The sequence below is a fragment of the Primulina eburnea genome, chromosome 2, assembly GCF_022965805.1.
Source record: "Primulina eburnea isolate SZY01 chromosome 2, ASM2296580v1, whole genome shotgun sequence".
Classification (NCBI taxonomy): domain Eukaryota; kingdom Viridiplantae; phylum Streptophyta; class Magnoliopsida; order Lamiales; family Gesneriaceae; genus Primulina; species Primulina eburnea.
The window spans coordinates 45,017,028-45,033,125 of NC_133102.1; the positions used below are offsets into that span (position 1 = coordinate 45,017,028).

The 16,098-nt window shown below is 35.5% G+C and overlaps 3 protein-coding genes and 1 non-coding gene across 9 annotated transcripts; 2 read left to right on the top strand and 2 right to left on the bottom strand.

Moving 5' to 3' along the window:
- Positions 1–1,739: 1,739 nt before the first annotated feature.
- Positions 1,740–7,214, top strand: LOC140823605 (casein kinase II subunit alpha-4, chloroplastic). Of its 5 annotated transcripts, none has more exons than XM_073185031.1 (11): positions 1,740–2,109; positions 2,207–2,336; positions 3,168–3,274; positions 3,365–3,432; positions 4,330–4,487; positions 4,739–4,829; positions 5,965–6,030; positions 6,308–6,390; positions 6,472–6,535; positions 6,634–6,702; positions 6,996–7,214. In XM_073185031.1, exons 1-11 carry the CDS (start codon positions 2,055–2,057, stop codon positions 7,053–7,055), a joined length of 951 nt encoding a protein of 316 aa, XP_073041132.1. In that variant the 5' UTR covers positions 1,740–2,054; the 3' UTR covers positions 7,056–7,214. The 5 variants fall into 5 exon arrangements, with proteins under 5 accessions (XP_073041132.1, XP_073041131.1, XP_073041130.1 ...); XM_073185030.1 differs by having other exon boundaries at positions 1,742–2,109; positions 3,238–3,274; XM_073185029.1 differs by having other exon boundaries at positions 1,743–2,109; positions 3,168–3,432.
- Positions 7,215–7,888: 674 nt separating this feature from the next.
- Positions 7,889–8,005, bottom strand: LOC140824942 (U5 spliceosomal RNA). Its single transcript, XR_012116554.1, has one exon. It is a non-coding gene; the product is annotated as a U5 spliceosomal RNA (small nuclear RNA).
- A 486-nt stretch (positions 8,006–8,491) lies between these two features.
- On the top strand, positions 8,492–11,097 carry LOC140823606 (mitochondrial outer membrane protein porin 2-like). The gene is made up of 6 exons (XM_073185033.1): positions 8,492–8,708; positions 8,795–8,862; positions 9,821–9,931; positions 10,009–10,095; positions 10,188–10,396; positions 10,539–11,097. Exons 1-6 carry the CDS (start codon positions 8,660–8,662, stop codon positions 10,843–10,845), a joined length of 831 nt encoding a protein of 276 aa, XP_073041134.1. The 5' UTR covers positions 8,492–8,659; the 3' UTR covers positions 10,846–11,097.
- A 769-nt stretch (positions 11,098–11,866) lies between these two features.
- Positions 11,867–15,914, bottom strand: LOC140823607 (probable amino-acid acetyltransferase NAGS1, chloroplastic). Of its 2 annotated transcripts, XM_073185034.1 has the most exons (10): positions 15,389–15,914; positions 15,113–15,200; positions 14,690–14,895; positions 14,412–14,563; positions 13,571–13,985; positions 13,389–13,486; positions 12,900–13,011; positions 12,657–12,816; positions 12,377–12,449; positions 11,867–12,243 (listed from the first exon to the last, which is right to left on the bottom strand). In XM_073185034.1, the coding sequence occupies exons 1-10, from the start codon at positions 15,752–15,754 to the stop codon at positions 12,093–12,095; spliced, it is 1,821 nt and encodes a 606-aa protein (XP_073041135.1). In that variant the 5' UTR covers positions 15,755–15,914; the 3' UTR covers positions 11,867–12,092. The 2 variants fall into 2 exon arrangements, 1 of the variants encoding a protein (XP_073041135.1); XR_012116247.1 differs by lacking the exons at positions 11,867–12,243; positions 12,377–12,449 and adding an exon at positions 13,211–13,323.
- Between the last annotated feature and the right edge of the window lie 184 nt (positions 15,915–16,098).

Sequence of the window (16,098 nt, forward strand, 5' to 3'; positions counted from 1 at the left end):
CCTCTCTCGTAACATATGCCTCCTCCTGAGCTGCAGCTAATGGTCTAGCACCACATGGCCCCCTGGGTTTTGGAGTCATGGCCTCGGGATAAATTGTAGTTGCGACCAAGCCATTACCATACACCCTCTGCCGCCTATTCACCCCACGGACAATATAAAAAAATTAATTAATAAGCTCTACGCGCGCTAGGAGGATCCCGTGTCAAGCCATCATCAAACTGCCTCGTGGGATCTCCGAGTCGACGTTCCATTTCTTCATGTACGATAAACATTATAAGTTTACATTAAATTTACAGAACATAAATAAAGTCTTTGAATTTGAAGGACATAGATTAATATGAACGACGTTTTACATTAATAAGTCTGGAACACTCATCCACGAACGTTGATGTTATTTGTGTGATTAAATATCCCTTTGAGGGTGTTATAATTAATAATTTTTTATAGTGATAATGATAAGATTGTATATTGACCATAATAACCTTGAATTGTTTTCTTCAAAAATTAAAATTAGTGAAAATTTAATAATTAATATAATATTTAAATTTTTATTATATTTTTATAAATTAATTTCATATATTTTAATTATTTTCAATCATTTTAAAGAAAATAAATTGTAATGCAAATCTATCTTAAATTAAATTTTTATAAATTTGTAATCTTATTAATTAATTTTTTTTATGAAAATAAATATTTTTCCATTCTAATGATTTAAATTAATTTTAATAAATGTAAATTATAATTATAAATATTTAGTTATCTATCTAATTATTTTAAAAATATATATTTAATTAGCATTTGGGGCATTTTGGTCATTACAATAAAATTTACAAAATTAATCCATCATTTTAAAATCAAACTAAACACCATGTTATTTATCCCACTATACTATTAATCCATATATCTCATTTTTTTAATCACTCTAATTATTAATCATTTACTTATCTTATCACACGTATCAAACGGAGCCAAAGTGTCAGGAAATAGACATTATATAAATTTAAGTGATAATCGTTAACCATTAATACATCATATAAATAAGGGTAGTAAAAACCTAATTTTATGGATTTTCAAAATTCTATAAAAAAGTATAAAAAAAACTTTCAAAATATTCCCCCACCCCCGGTGTACATAAAAAAATCCCATTTTTTCTTATAAATTATATTATTCTATTTTGATATGAAGTTTATAAAAAGCAACATTATTACTGTGTACCAAGTATATTTTTTTATGTTGTTTTATTTTTGTATTGCGTATTTATTGAATAATCCAAATTTTCTTAAATTTCCCATGCCATTTTATTTTTAAATGAAATAAAAATCCTCATATTATTCTAGAATTCAGAAAAATTCATAATCTATTTTTTAATCATATACAAACACTACTATTTTCGTTACTAGCTTTCAAAATAATCCGCAGCAGAGATGGTCGGTCTAGGTTAAGGATTAAGTGGATAAACTTACGTGATCTCCAAAATATTCTTACATTCAAGGGTAGATTTCATTGATTATGTAAGATCTTTCTTCAATTAGGTTAGATTGAAGTAAATCTCTATAGCAAAAAATAATTATGTAGTCACAATATTCCTATGTTCCGGGCTAAACATTTATTACTTTGTCAAACCTGTGTGGATAAATATTCGGAAAAGCCCAGTCTCACGATTGGCCCAACGTTATCCGATCGAAAAATGACGTCGTATTCGTCTCTGATTTGGGGGAAGAAAAAGGGTTCCAATTGGGAGGGGTCCTATTAACAATGAAAATAACTATATATTTATAAGAAACCCTTGTTCCGTTTCACGGCCGTGAGGCCTTTTCCAATTCATCGCCTCTTCTCTACGCCGGCCGCTCTATTCCGCCGCATCGCCTTCGAATCCACCTCAATTCGGCAGCAACAAGAAAAGCCATCACCGCGGCCGCAGAACCAGAAGCAGCAGTTGTCCTCTATCAGTCGAATCTCCGGGGTATCTGTTTCTGAGACCATGGCTCAGAAGATAGGAAAATCTATTCGCCGGTCTGGGGCCCCATCCAGGGCGCGGGTTTACCCCGACGTGAATGTTATCCGCCCTAAGGAGTATTGGGATTACGAGTCCCTCACTGTTCAATGGGGGTAACGGATTATTTTTACATGATTTTGGTTCTTGGAATTGATTTTTTTTTTTGTTTTTCTGTGATGTTTTAGGGTTTTGATTGATTGGGCTTGATAGGGAACAGGATGATTATGAGGTGGCGAGAAAGGTGGGGAGGGGGAAATATAGTGAGGTTTTTGAGGGTGTTCATGCCACCAACAATGAGAAATGCGTTATCAAGATCCTTAAACCTGTCAAGAAGAAAAAGGTTCTTTTACCTTTGCGCATTTTGTCTAATTTCAATTTAATTATTGTCTATTTAAACTACTTTCTGTTGTTTTTTTGCGGTTAATACTTGAGATCTAAATTTAATGAATACCATAAATGAAGGGATACATTGAAGTTAATGGCAAAGTTTGTGATGCGAATTATTTATTGAGTTCTCACTATATAGAGTTTAGTGTTGCAGAATCCCTGTTATTTTACCATATATATGAAAAGCTTCTGATTAAATCAAAGAGTGCAATACCTTCATCACATATGTTTTCGGTGAATGGATTGCATGAAGATCCGAACAGGTGGCCAAACCTTATGTGAAAGGGGGTTGGGGGTTATCAATTAAGAAATTTGTGTTTCTGAACTCCATTTGTTTTAGCAACGGTTGTGCATAAATATAAGTCAGATTGCTCTCTTCTTACTTTTTGGTTAGTAAATGTATTGGACCCTATCTTGGAGGCTTTCTGAACCTAGGAATCGAAGTATATCTTGCCTATTTAGTTTATGCCTCTTTGAAAAGTGTGCGCTTTTGATGTAAAATGGGTTGCCATGTCTAAACCTGTCCGACTTTTTTTTAGCTGTCTGCTGTTTGTTTCTTAGACTTTCTGCCCTTAGTTATGGTATGTTTGGTTCTTATGGATTTAAGTGCACCAAGATTGTGGCATTCTGCTTCAATTTAGAAAAGTGTTTGTTCCTGGTTTTATGAATGAGATTTTGTAGAATTTTTCTACGCAGGCTATAGTTATCTGTAAAATCGCAGGTGGTTCTTATAATGTTTCAACCCATATTTTCATTTTTACTTTTTTTTTTGTTTTTTTGAAAGGGTTCGATGCTTCTTTTGGAGCATGGAGATGAATATATTGGAGGACTTACAATCATATTTACTGGTGCAGATCAAGAGGGAGATAAAAATATTACAGAATCTTTGTGGTGGGCCTAATATTGTAAAGTTGTTTGATATTGTAAGAGACCAGCAATCAAAGACACCGAGTCTTATATTTGAATATGTGAACAATACAGACTTTAAAATGCTGTATCCCACACTTTCAGACTTCGATATTAGATACTACATATATGAACTATTAAAGGTGAGTTTGTTTTCTTCCTCATGTTTTGAAGCCATGAAGTCTCATGTGTTCATCTCAAATTCCATCTTTACTAATATCATGAGTGAATCATAGATGGACCAATCATTTGTTTTTCTGAACCTCTACATTGGGTTGATCTGGCTAATTTTTGAACGTGTTATCTCCGCGATAATTTCATTTGTTTCGACGGAGAGTGGGCTTGCCTTTTTATATTTCCTCATCTGGGATTTGACTTGTATCATTGTGGATACTCATAGGACCCAAACGATTATGTCGAGGAAAAGTTTGATTATGAGGGAGAAGAAGGGGCAAAAAATATAATTGGATTCCTGAATCCTAAAAAAACATTTCACTTTACTGTGTCAGCATATTCTCAGGTGTCCATGTTATCAGTATAATAGATTAACGCACATTTAGTTTATAATTTGCTTTGGTATTCTGTTGGATTCATTTTTATACAGCCGCTAATAGTGAAAAAAATATGGGATCAGGTCACAATAATTGCTTAGAGAAGAAATTAGTGCGCACATGTCATTGATAGGTAATGATTGTAAATTAGCTGTGGTTGCCATCCTCATGTTGTAAAACCAGCTTATAGGCAGTGTGGCTCTGGAATTATGATTCTGGGTTCTCAAAGAGTCACATAACAGGTCACTTGATGGATTTGGCTTTAATTCAGTAATCTGTTCCATGACTTCTATTTTTTTAGTCTTGCTCATATTTATTAACTGTCTATAGTAATACCGTGCTTTCTTTAATTTTTCTTGATGAATCACTAAACACCCCACCCCCACCCCCCACAAAGAAAAATGGTACTCTATTACTCTTCCATAATATGATTTGTTATTGTTGTTTATTTTGATTTCAAAGATTCTGTTTATTCTTTACTATGTGCAGGCTTTAGATTACTGCCACTCTCAAGGTATCATGCATCGTGATGTCAAGCCTCATAATGTCATGATAGATCATGAGCAGCGCAAACTCCGTCTTATAGATTGGGGACTAGCTGAATTCTATCATCCTGGGAAAGAGTACAACGTTCGTGTAGCTTCAAGGTTTGCCTTCTCATCCTTTATGGTTTCTGTGTCTTTGTTGCTGTAGTTACTGTTGAGTATTGACCTACTGGATTTTTATATTAAAAATTGGTTCTATATGTTAAGTGGTATGTATTTTAATTTATTACCGAAGTTGATAGTGATGCTTACAAATATTATTCCCGTTGTAGCATAATCTTCTACATTTTGGTTGTATTTTTTCTTGATAGGCTGATCTTCATCTATTTTATTTTATGGACTGCATTTTCTAGGTATTTTAAGGGACCTGAGCTCCTCGTTGATTTGCAAGACTATGACTACTCCTTGGACTTATGGAGCCTGGGCTGTATGTTTGCAGGAATGGTATGCATTTATTTTCGCTCCCCTCCCTGGAAAATAATTGTTCTTTACATGCTAGAACTTTTACGAGTCTTATTAACTTTTATGGACATGTGATTATAAATGGACCTAGACATATCATTTGATAGGCCTCTTCTCTGATGAAGCTACACTTCAAGTGCCATTCTGTTGGATGATTTTAAAATCCTGAACATTGGCATCTATGTGGCATGGATACCCTAAATTTTGTTTTTTGAAGTATCGGACACGGATACTGATACGATATACGCAAATACGTGTGTTGGATTTGCCAAATTTTGTGTCGTTGAATTTTTCGAGGTTTGACCAGTCGGATACGTTTTGTACACGGTTCAGATATGCCATGGATACGACACAGATACTTTTGAGAAAAATTGCAAATATTTAAGATTTTTAGGGGTTAATTGAAAAAAATTGAAATTTATGAAGACTAATTGGAAAATTAGTAAAAATGCTTTGGGATTTGGGCTTTTAATGCCCAAAATTTGTAATAGTTGAACTACCTCTGAAGTGCTCGGTTCTCATTGTCTGTTCATCATCTCTGCTCGGCTCTCATTGTCTGTTCATCATCTCTGCTCGGTTCTCATCTCTGCTCGGCTCTCATGTAAGACACTGTGAATTCTTGAAGAAGTGCTGCGAGACCCTAACGGACGGGAACCGGCAGCTGCAGAAGGAGCAACAGGAGCTGAAGGCGCTGAAATTAGCGCAACCCTTGTATATGCTAAGCTCTCATCGTCTTTCATTCCTCAGAAGTGCTTGGCTCTTATCGTCTCTTCATGAATCATGATCTCTGCCCAGCTCTCATCTCTGCATGCAAAAGATTAATTATTGTGATTGTATGAGCATTTCTGTTTATGAATTTTCCGATACATGATTGATGACTCATTGTTGAACCTCTCTAATTAATTTGCACTTCTAGTGTCATTTGATTGGATAGATTTTAGAATTGTGCGAGCATTTAAGTTTATGATTTTTCCCAAAAGGCTCTAGTCGATAGATTTTTATCTGCTTGCATGTCATCCATGGGTGGCAGTGATGAGGAGGTTGAACATTTAATTTTCCAAGATATCCCCAAGTTTACCCTGAAAATGAAACTGAGTGTGATAGCATGTGTCTACAGATATTTCGCAAGGAACCTTTCTTTTATGGGCACGACAATTATGATCAACTGGTCAAGATTGCGAAGGTATAATATTGAATTTTTGTACTGGAAATGCCTCTTTTCAAATACCTGTTGTATTGTGCGTACACTACCAAGTTATGTTGGAGTTTCTTGCGTGCTAAGATGATGCCAGACTACTTACCTCGTTCTTGCTCTTTGTGAATAAAGTATATATTTGAAACATATGCTGGTTTTCTTTTGCTTCCTATTAATGTTTGTGATCACATGTCTATCAATAAACTGAGTCAAAAACCATGATATCGTGCATGGCAAAAATTATGCAGTTTTTATATGATGACAGGTGTTGGGAACAGATGATTTGAATGCATATTTGAATAAGTACCACTTGGAATTGGACCCAAATCTTGCTGCCCTTGTCGGAAGGTAGCTATATAAACCTGAAACTTGTTCGCTTTACAGGCATGATTATCGCAAGTTGAGAATCTCTGTGCTTTGTCAATCTAGACATAGCAGAAAGCCATGGACGAAGTTCATTAACTCTGATAATCAACACTTGGCTGTTCCCGATGTAAGCATTGTATTCTATTAACAATCTAATACTTGTACTATTTCACTTTTCAGTGTTTCTAAACATTATTTTCTTTTATTATTCTTTCCTTTTTTAAGGCTATTGATTTTGTTGACAAACTGTTACGATATGATCATCAAGAAAGGCCTACCGCAAAGGAAGCAATGGTAAAAGTCTTCCTTCAACTACCACCACTCCCTTCACATGGAAATAGTTTTTTTGGCTTTTGAAAATGTGATCGATGCTAATTAAAACCGTTCAATTGTGAAATCATTGGGTTGTGTTACTGATTTGTGGTTTCATTTCTGAGAAATTTATTGGAAAAAAATTTTATTTTTTATTCATAGATAAAGCCTACATGTTGGCTTATTATATATTCGGTGCCTTTTCCACACGCTAAATTAGACAATGGTCTCTCCTCTCCAAATATCCATTTATTGATGGTAGTAATTTTTTGCAGGCTCATCCTTATTTCTACCCTATAAGGAATGTAGAAAGCAGCCGGGGTCGTGCTCAGTGAGACCAAGTGCCAGATACCAATGGATTATTCCGGGTTTCTGATCATTCTTGCTTCTGTAATATGATTGTACGGATTATTTAGACATTTAATTGCGTTTACAAGTTGAGTGTGATGCTATATTGGCTGATCCATTCACAAGCATTTGCTTTTAGACTTCAACATGAACAGTTATGAATTGATTCAGCATCCTCCTCCCATTTGTGTTTGGTGTGAGGCGAGAGGGAAAAAGTTGGGTATTTTTTCGTCCAAGAATCTTGTTCATTTATTGTGTTGATCCACAATCTGTCATTTTATCACACTAATTGGTTTATAACTACAAAAGCATAATCTGAAATCCTTTTTACCAAGGTGTAAAATGCTATTTGTCTCACAAATTATAGATTTCCTTGCTCGTGAGTTTTCCTTTTTACAAAGGTTTAAAATGCTATTTGTCTGTCTCACAAATTATATAGTGCCCTCCGAATCAAGGAAAAAAAAATAAGTTGTCAATTTTTTTTCTACGAAATTTAAATAGTTTTCTATTCGAACTGGCCACTCAAATTTTTTGGTTGCCTGAAGAAATTAGAAGTGGCTATTTGCCAAGAGAACGAGCAGGGATGTGTGCGAAGAATTAGGTCACCATTAATTCATTTAAAATACCAAACCTATTATCGTGCAGATTGATTTCGCCGTTATAGTGATAATACTAAGAATTAAGTATAATAAACATATCATTTTAATTACAGTAATAAGCTACAGCAAAATATTAACTATAATTAATGTTTTACAATATTTACTTAAAAGTACATTTATGATTACAGTACAAAAAGTTCAGACTTGGATTGACGGGGTCTCTGCCCAATGGGCAAGGACCCTCCAAAAATCAGAGTATGCTGCTTGTATGCAGCGAGCACACGGTATTCTTTAGTAAAAGGCGAAAGAATAGTTCGCTTTGTGCTCACTGCGCAGCTGCTTGATTTTGATTGAGTTTGGGCTCGTTCTTTTATACAACAGATTCATGTCGCTATTTGTAATTTATTCCATGTGGGATAAGGAATGGGAAATTATACAGCCCCTAACTACCTCAGCAATTTGGCTTTGCTTTCCCAAAAAAAAAAACGTATCACTCATTAATAATTACTTATTTATTAGCGATATTCACGTGTATTGAATAGATATTTTAGTGATATTATCTTCAGTTTTTTGCATCATTAATCAAAATTATAAATTACTGATTCCTAAAATGACAAGAATTAATTATGAATGTTATGTTAGTCACTATATTGTTTTATCATGTTTTTGTCTGAGTGCAGTCATTATTCTTGGTACATACAAATTAATATCAACAAACAAAATAAAAATCGAAATGGTGGGACACAATATGCAGCCCTGTCATGCCATTCACGAAGGCTTGAAATGCCAGCAGGGAAAGGATAGGAGCGAAATGTAAATAAGAGTATTATGGAGGGGATTTTTAAATATCAGAGTCACTGCCATTGCCCAGTTTCAAAGCCACCCACATATCTCCAACAGTCCCAAACCAACAAAAAAATCCCCATTATCTTTCAGTCTCGAGCCCTCGTACTCTGAATTCGACACAGCAAATACAAAATTAGGGTGGAGAGATGAGCAAGGGACCGGGTTTGTTCTCGGATTTCGGCAAGAAAGCCAAAGGTTTGATTTCTCCGATCCAACTTTAATTTTTTTAAGTTTTTCCTCTCTTTGTTAGATTTAACGTTGTATTTACTCGTTATGTGCAGATCTGCTGATCAAGGACTATATTTCGGATCACAAATTCTCTGTTTCCACGTACAGCGAATCCGGAGTGGTATGAATTCTTACCTTTTACCCCCAATCCGCGAATATAATATGTCTGTGTATGCCAGCGTTTGTACGTGATTTTTTTTAATGCTTCTTGTTTTATTTTTTTTCCTGATATTTCCTTCTCTGATTTTTTTGGATTTAAATGGTTTTTGATAAGCGCATTTGTTAGTGAATTTTCATTTACTATAATGTCTTGCCATTTTGATTTGGATGTTACTGACATTTTTTTGTCCATCGAAAATGCTAGTTTTTCATCAGCTTGTTATTGTACTTCATTTTCAATGAATTTTGTGTACATAAAAAAATTTGTATGTTATGAATGTATTCTTAACTTATTAATTATGGATGAACTCGCTGGATTCTTCATACTTTTGGAATGTGTTTCTGCATTCGTACGCTCCTGTTTCTGTCTGGATTATGTTGTTTTCGTACTCTTGTTTAGCGAACAAGTGCACTTTCTTGTGATCATTCTCTGTCATCAAATGCTAGGATTTTTCAATGTTTATTTATATTCCGTGTCCTGTCACAAATTTTCTCCATGGCATTTATGCCTTTCCATCTTCTGTATTAATTTTTTTGTTTGGTTGGTGGGGAGAACGAAGGCGAGAGGCGTAGATGGTTTTCCTTTTATTTATTTCTTTATATATTTTGTGATAGATCAGTTTTTTTTATTTTACTTGGATTACTTGGTACTCAGTGCAAAGTGGATTTCTTAGAAAGACTAAAAACACTAATCGATAAATGTTCATTTGAAAATGACATGCTGCAGATATCATCCCTGCATAAAGGGGTCTTTTACTAGCTTGTTTTTATATATTTCTGCTATTGTATGTATGCATGCAGTTACCTCAAACAGTCAAACGTCAGTTGGCTTCATTTTGCATCATATTCTCTGCTGTCATTTGACGTATCTTAGTAAATGAAAGAACACTTTCTACTTTTCCTCTGTGTTCTCAATGTAGGCCCTCACAACATCCACTGTGAAAAAAGGAGGCTACACATCTGGTGATGTCGCGGCCCAGTACATGTACAAGAATACTTCTGCAGATGTCAAAGTTGATACAGAATCGAATGTGAGAATACCTACAGATTCTCGATCAAACTGTACTTGTTCGACCATAATTTCTGATCCCACTTTTTGTTTTGGCAGATCTCAGTAAATTTAACTGTTGCCGATATCATCCCCTCATCAAAGACTATTGCCAATCTGAAATTTCCAAATTATGATTCTGGCAAGGTGTTTGCTTGCCCCATTTTTTTTTAAAACTTCACGCAAGTTTTAAGTATCCTTCTTTGTTCTCTAACTTGCTGCTGCGTTTGCTAGTGCAGCTGGAGTTTCAGTACTTCCACCCTCATGCATCTATTGCTACTGCCGTGGGTCTTAACCAATCCCCTCCAATCGATTTTTCAGTCACCCTTGGTACTCCCACCTTTGCTTTGGGAGTTGAAGCTGGCTATGAGACCTCGTCTAAAAAACTAGTGAAGTATACTGCTGGCATTACTGTGACACAACCTGAATCCTGTTTGTCGATAGTTTTGTAAGTCCTTCATGCTCTTACTGAATTTGATTGTTGTAAATTTCTCAAAATTATGAACAAAGTTCTACCGTATCTCTTTCAATTCTCTTTTGATGTCTTATTAAAAGAAGAAAAAATTAGTTTCTCATTTCTTGCGGCGCAGGGGTGACAAAGGGGACACCATAAAGACCTCATGCATACGCTACTTAGATCAGTTGCAGAAGGGTGCTGCTGTGGCTGAGTTCACCCGAAAATTGTCGGCGAATGAGAATACTTTTACCGTGGGAGGATCTTACGCCCTTGACCACCTGACACTCGTAAAAATGAAGCTCAACAATCATGGCACTCTAGCTACTGTTTTGCAGCACGAGATTATGCAGAAATCAGTGGTGACTATATCCAGCGAATTCCATACCAAAGCCTTGGATAACATTCCCAGATTCGGAGTCTCCCTTGTACTTAGGCCTTGAGAACATCTTTCCAAAACATTTTGCATACATTAATATCATTTTTTGAGGCGGTCTCGGAACGGAAGCCATATTTGCTTAATAAGATATATAAGAAACACAATTTTGTTTTTAACCTTTTGATCCTCGGAGATTGACCATCCATGTAGGTCTTCCGGCCTTTTTTGTTATTTTAATGTAGTGTTACGTGAATTTTTTCTCTGTCGGAGTTGTGTGCCGAACTCTTGTTTTGCAGTTTCATTCAAATTATTGGAGAATACCAAGTGTTTGATGGCACGACATTTTCCATGCGTAGAAAGGTCTGGACTATGTAAATGATATCATATTTTAGGAGGGCGAGAAGGATATGAATTTATTCTTGAGGCATCTTGTCGTAAAGATGTATGAAGAAGGATATGGGTTTATCGCACGAATGGTACATGGACGTGTCTCATATTCACTCGTGTTACTTGGTGTTATTGAAATCATTCAATCCAAAATTCGACAAAAGTTATGGGCCCCTTTATGTTAAAGTTGAAGACGTAAACATTTATTTACATTATTAGTAGTATTAATCTAAGGATTAAACAGACGTCACGTGTATCTTTTTTGTTTCATGCATAATATAAACACGTGAAAAAGAAAACATGTGACCCTTTGTAGCACTTATATAAAAGGTTGGAGGAGCACTACCTATAAGTTAGCATGAAAGTTGAAAGGGCTTTTTTAAAAACTAATATAAATTTTAAAACTATTTATTAAAATATTGCAAAAGTGAAATTGTTATCAAAATATAGCAATCCGGACAATATGTCACAGATTCATTTGAATCAGTGACCTCTTTTTTTATATATAAATTTTGAATCCGGAAGAATCTATGCCGGATAGCTATATTTTGATAACAATCACACTTTTGCAATATTTTAATAAATAGTTTTTAAATTTATATTATTTTTTAAAAAAAACCCAAAGTTGAAACACCCGGTATCCTCTGTGGTTCTAGCAGGAGGTCTAGACCCAAAAAAATTATGTCCGAAACCTGGGCCAAACAACTTTTTCTAAAGCAACTGGTTAAACAACTTGGTAGTCTGTTTTTTGTCTTATTTCGAGAGGTGAGTTTATGTAAAGTTTTCAAGCTTCGGTGAACTTAAATAGCTTCCAATAATTACATTATACATGCTTATATTGATCTCATAAAGAAAGAATCAGGAAATCCTAAAAGATGACAAATTTAAAAAATTTCTTCACTGGGCAATAAAAATTACCAGAAATCATGTAAAAGAACCATTGAGAGGAATACCACTTGTATCAGGCCGAATATTCTTCATGTAATACTTGGATCGACGAGATATATTGATCTTGTTTCTCCTCTGCTCCGGTATAGATTCAATGGAACATTCCAAGAACCCACGCCTGACAAACCTAATACAAACATAAATAAAACTTTCAAGTCCTAGATTTTTGACTTGTTGAATTAATTTTTATGATTTTGGTTTCATTCAAGAAATAGAATTCGGCAGTATTTTTTTGAATTTTTATATTCACGAGTCCATACCAATCTGCTGTTCGTGTTGTTAGCAGGAAAAGCATTTGCAGCCCAAGAGAGGACGCCTTTTTCTCAATATAATCTGTTGAAAAACAAAATAACAGAAACATGTGATACAACTCAAAATAGATAGGAAATAAATGGAACGGAGCTAATGGGAATCAAACTAGCTTGAGACTTATTCATGAACAAAATGCGTGACAATGAGTGTCTTAAATATCTAATCAGAATTTCCACAAAAACAAAAAAACGACTCAAGAAATTGAATAAAAAATGTTATATCATATACCAAGCAATTTGTCTCCTTGTCCTTGGCCGCGACATTCAGGAGAAACTGCTATAGCAGCTACCTCTCCGCACTTCTCTTCAGAGAAAGGGAAAAGAGCTGCACAGGCTATTATATGGCCTTCTCTTTCCAAAACAGTGAATGAATCCAATGCTTCGAGTAGCTGGAGTTGAAGGAAATGATAAGCAAATAGATTGAAGATCAAAAACGTAAGGTCAAATGAACGTACAAGTCAAAGTTATTAACCTCTTCCTGAGTTCTCTTTATCAATGTGCCAGACTCCTCTAAAGGTAGCAAAAGCTGTTTGATTCCTTCGAGGTCCGTAATCCTAGCCATTCTCATCCCTTCATACAGATCGCTGACAAATAAATGCAACATTAATAATATTTTAGTAGAAAAATCATAGTTCAACAATACCAAATAGTCATTATTAGTAATAAACACCACAAACATATGACAATTAGCTGCCTCAAGCTCAAGTTCAAGACCCCTTTAAACTACAATTTACAATTCTATTTTTCTTTTTTGAGTAATAAAATTTGCAGTTCTACACACACCTATGGGGTAAATTGCAAGAGGACCCCCCGTGTTGCGCTGAACAGCCTGAATTTTTTTAAATATGCGGCGATTTGGGAATCTGGTTTCCAGTTTTGATGTGTAAAATGAGCATCTGGTAAAGCACAAACATACCAAATGAGAACGATTTGCATTCATCTGCTAAATAAACGTACATACCTAGCCACCATTGTACCAACTCCATCTCTTTGAAACAGTTCTTTTAGTAGAACACCGCCAACAGTACCATCCAGTAGATGAACTCTCTGGACACCACCCTAATAACATATAGAAGGACAAATATAGAATAATATAATCAGAGATGTGTAAAAGAAGATTGTCATAAAATCATGAAGACTTACTCTGCAAACAAAAGCTGCAGCAGTTAATTCCGAACGGTAACCATTTAATCGACTCAGTCTTTCTTGACCTCCAATGGCGAAACCTTGTTCACTGGACCAAAATCCACTCCCGTTGTCAAAGCCAACACCATTTTGAAATTTGGGAGGGGGACTAAAAGCCTTCCCTTTCGGAAAAGGGAATGAGTAATCTGAATTCTCATACGCAACAGAAGGAATATCATCTTGAGCAACAGCTTGTACATATTTAGCAGCTGTCTCACTTTGTTTAGCTCTTTCCCGAATTAACACATCCGCGGCTTGAAGGGATAAAAACCGAATAAGTCTTCCGGACTCATCCAAGATTGGCCCATCAATGATGCAAATTAGTTTCTCCGCACCAAGAGCCAAGGCACATGCTGTAGCAACCTCGTAAGTGCTGCATTGCGGGGGAAAGCAGAATATATTTATTCGCACAAAGATCCAAATATTAAGCATCCAAGATCAACTTGAAGTTTAAATCCTTGACAACTTTTATACCATATAATAAACTATGTCCATCAAAAGCTAAAACTCTTGTGAAGTGGCTAACCAGAAGTCGTATTTTGAAGTTTCGCAAGCAACGATACTCATGCATGAATTATGGGAAAAAGAACTTAACGAAGATATATATTTCATCTTCCATGAAGATAAAATTCATAATTTGATAACCAAAAGTATCTCAAGTTGGAACCATATCATCATGTTCACCCATATTTAGCTTCAACAGTAATTGAATTTTGAAAAACTCATACAAAGGATATTAGAGACTACACACATCCTGCATGTAGTAACGAAAACACCTATCAAAAGCCATATACCATACTTGCAATTTAACACTTCCCCAGAACTCGAGTAACCGAGATTGCTTAAAATTACAATACAATCCTGATCAAGCTTCTCCTGCATGCGAGCAACGTCTATTTTCTTAACTTCACCAGTGGACATGTAATCAATACCCTCAAACACTCCCCTTCTCTGCAAAATGAAGAATGATAACGAGGAAATAACAAGCTGAACACCAAACGTATTCATCAAATATTATTCAATCATATGCATTCTAAAGATAATACAAGCCAGACTTCGGAATGCCAGAATTCTAACCTTAGCTGCAAGATAATTACTGCTGGAAACGGAGACACCATTATGCCACCGCCTATTATCTCCATGCCGTCGAACGCCACTTAATGAAGGTCCAGGTGACAGCTTCGCTTCAATCAGAATATGAATTCTGCCTGCAGCATCCATTGCCGCTCTAAGAGAATCAGGATCAGTAACTCTATAGCTACCAACGTACTTTGGTTCGGACCCTGGCACACAGTGCATGGCAATTAACACTATATGAAAGAAAAACTATACACACGAAATAAAACACTTCTGATAAATGGGACCACTAAGATTCTTATATATATATATATATATATATATATATATAGAGGTATATCAAGACACAGCAGCTCACCAAATACAGAAATCCAATCATCTGCATGTAAATGAAACATAACAAAAATGAGATAATTTTGATACCTCTCTCGGCGAGAAGCCTGTCGATTTGAACATGAGTCCCAGGAACAAGAACGAATTTGATTCCCAGCCCATGAAGGAGAGAGATGTCCTGCACAACACCAAGCAACTATGATAATTTGTAAACATAGATTCGTTTCCGGACCATTAAAAAAAATAAGAAAACGCCACAAAAAAAAGGATTAATAAACTTCTTGTTTCAAATTCCTGCTGATATATACAGCACAGATATCTGTTAAAAGTAAGTGATCAAATCAAAGAAAGAGAAAAAAAAAGTACCATGAGAATATGATCCAGATGAGGGCTATCAATTATTTCAGCAGAAACAACAACGACGAAAGTGCTGCCTCTATGAGCCAAAAAATACGGCCATGCCTCGCGAAAGAACCGAACAAAAAGCTCATCTTTAACAGCGCTACACGCTTCAATTTCACTTTTATCCGCTTCTTGTAACACATTGCTCTTCTTTCCACAATCAATACTCTGCAAAGAAGGCATATTTACCGACTGAATCCCAAAAGACCTTTTTGTTAGCTGATTTTTGTCGCCTTTAGGCCACCCAACCGGGGTTGAAAAGAAATTTGATTCCTGGCCGTGGCGTTGGTTCTGGAACGGAGTGCGAGGGGGTGGAGATGAAGCAGCCATTGATTTAAAGAACCACTAGGGAGTTAATAGCTATCGTTGATGGCCGTGGGACTGGCGGCGGAGGTGGAGGTGGAGGCGGAGACTCGTGGAGGTGTGTAAAGCCAATCTATCGAAGTGCCAAATATTGATTTCCCTGCTTGAAATTTCTTACATTCAGCGTATACCCAGCATATATTTGTTGACTTTTTAAAATACATATTTTGTTAAAAAATAATTTATTTATTTTAAAATCTCATATATTTTTAACATTTTCACAAAATTTTGAATATTGTTGTGAAAAAGTAAAAATTTATGGTAAAAAGTAAAAATCTCAAACACTCAAAATTTACCAACCAACACACTTT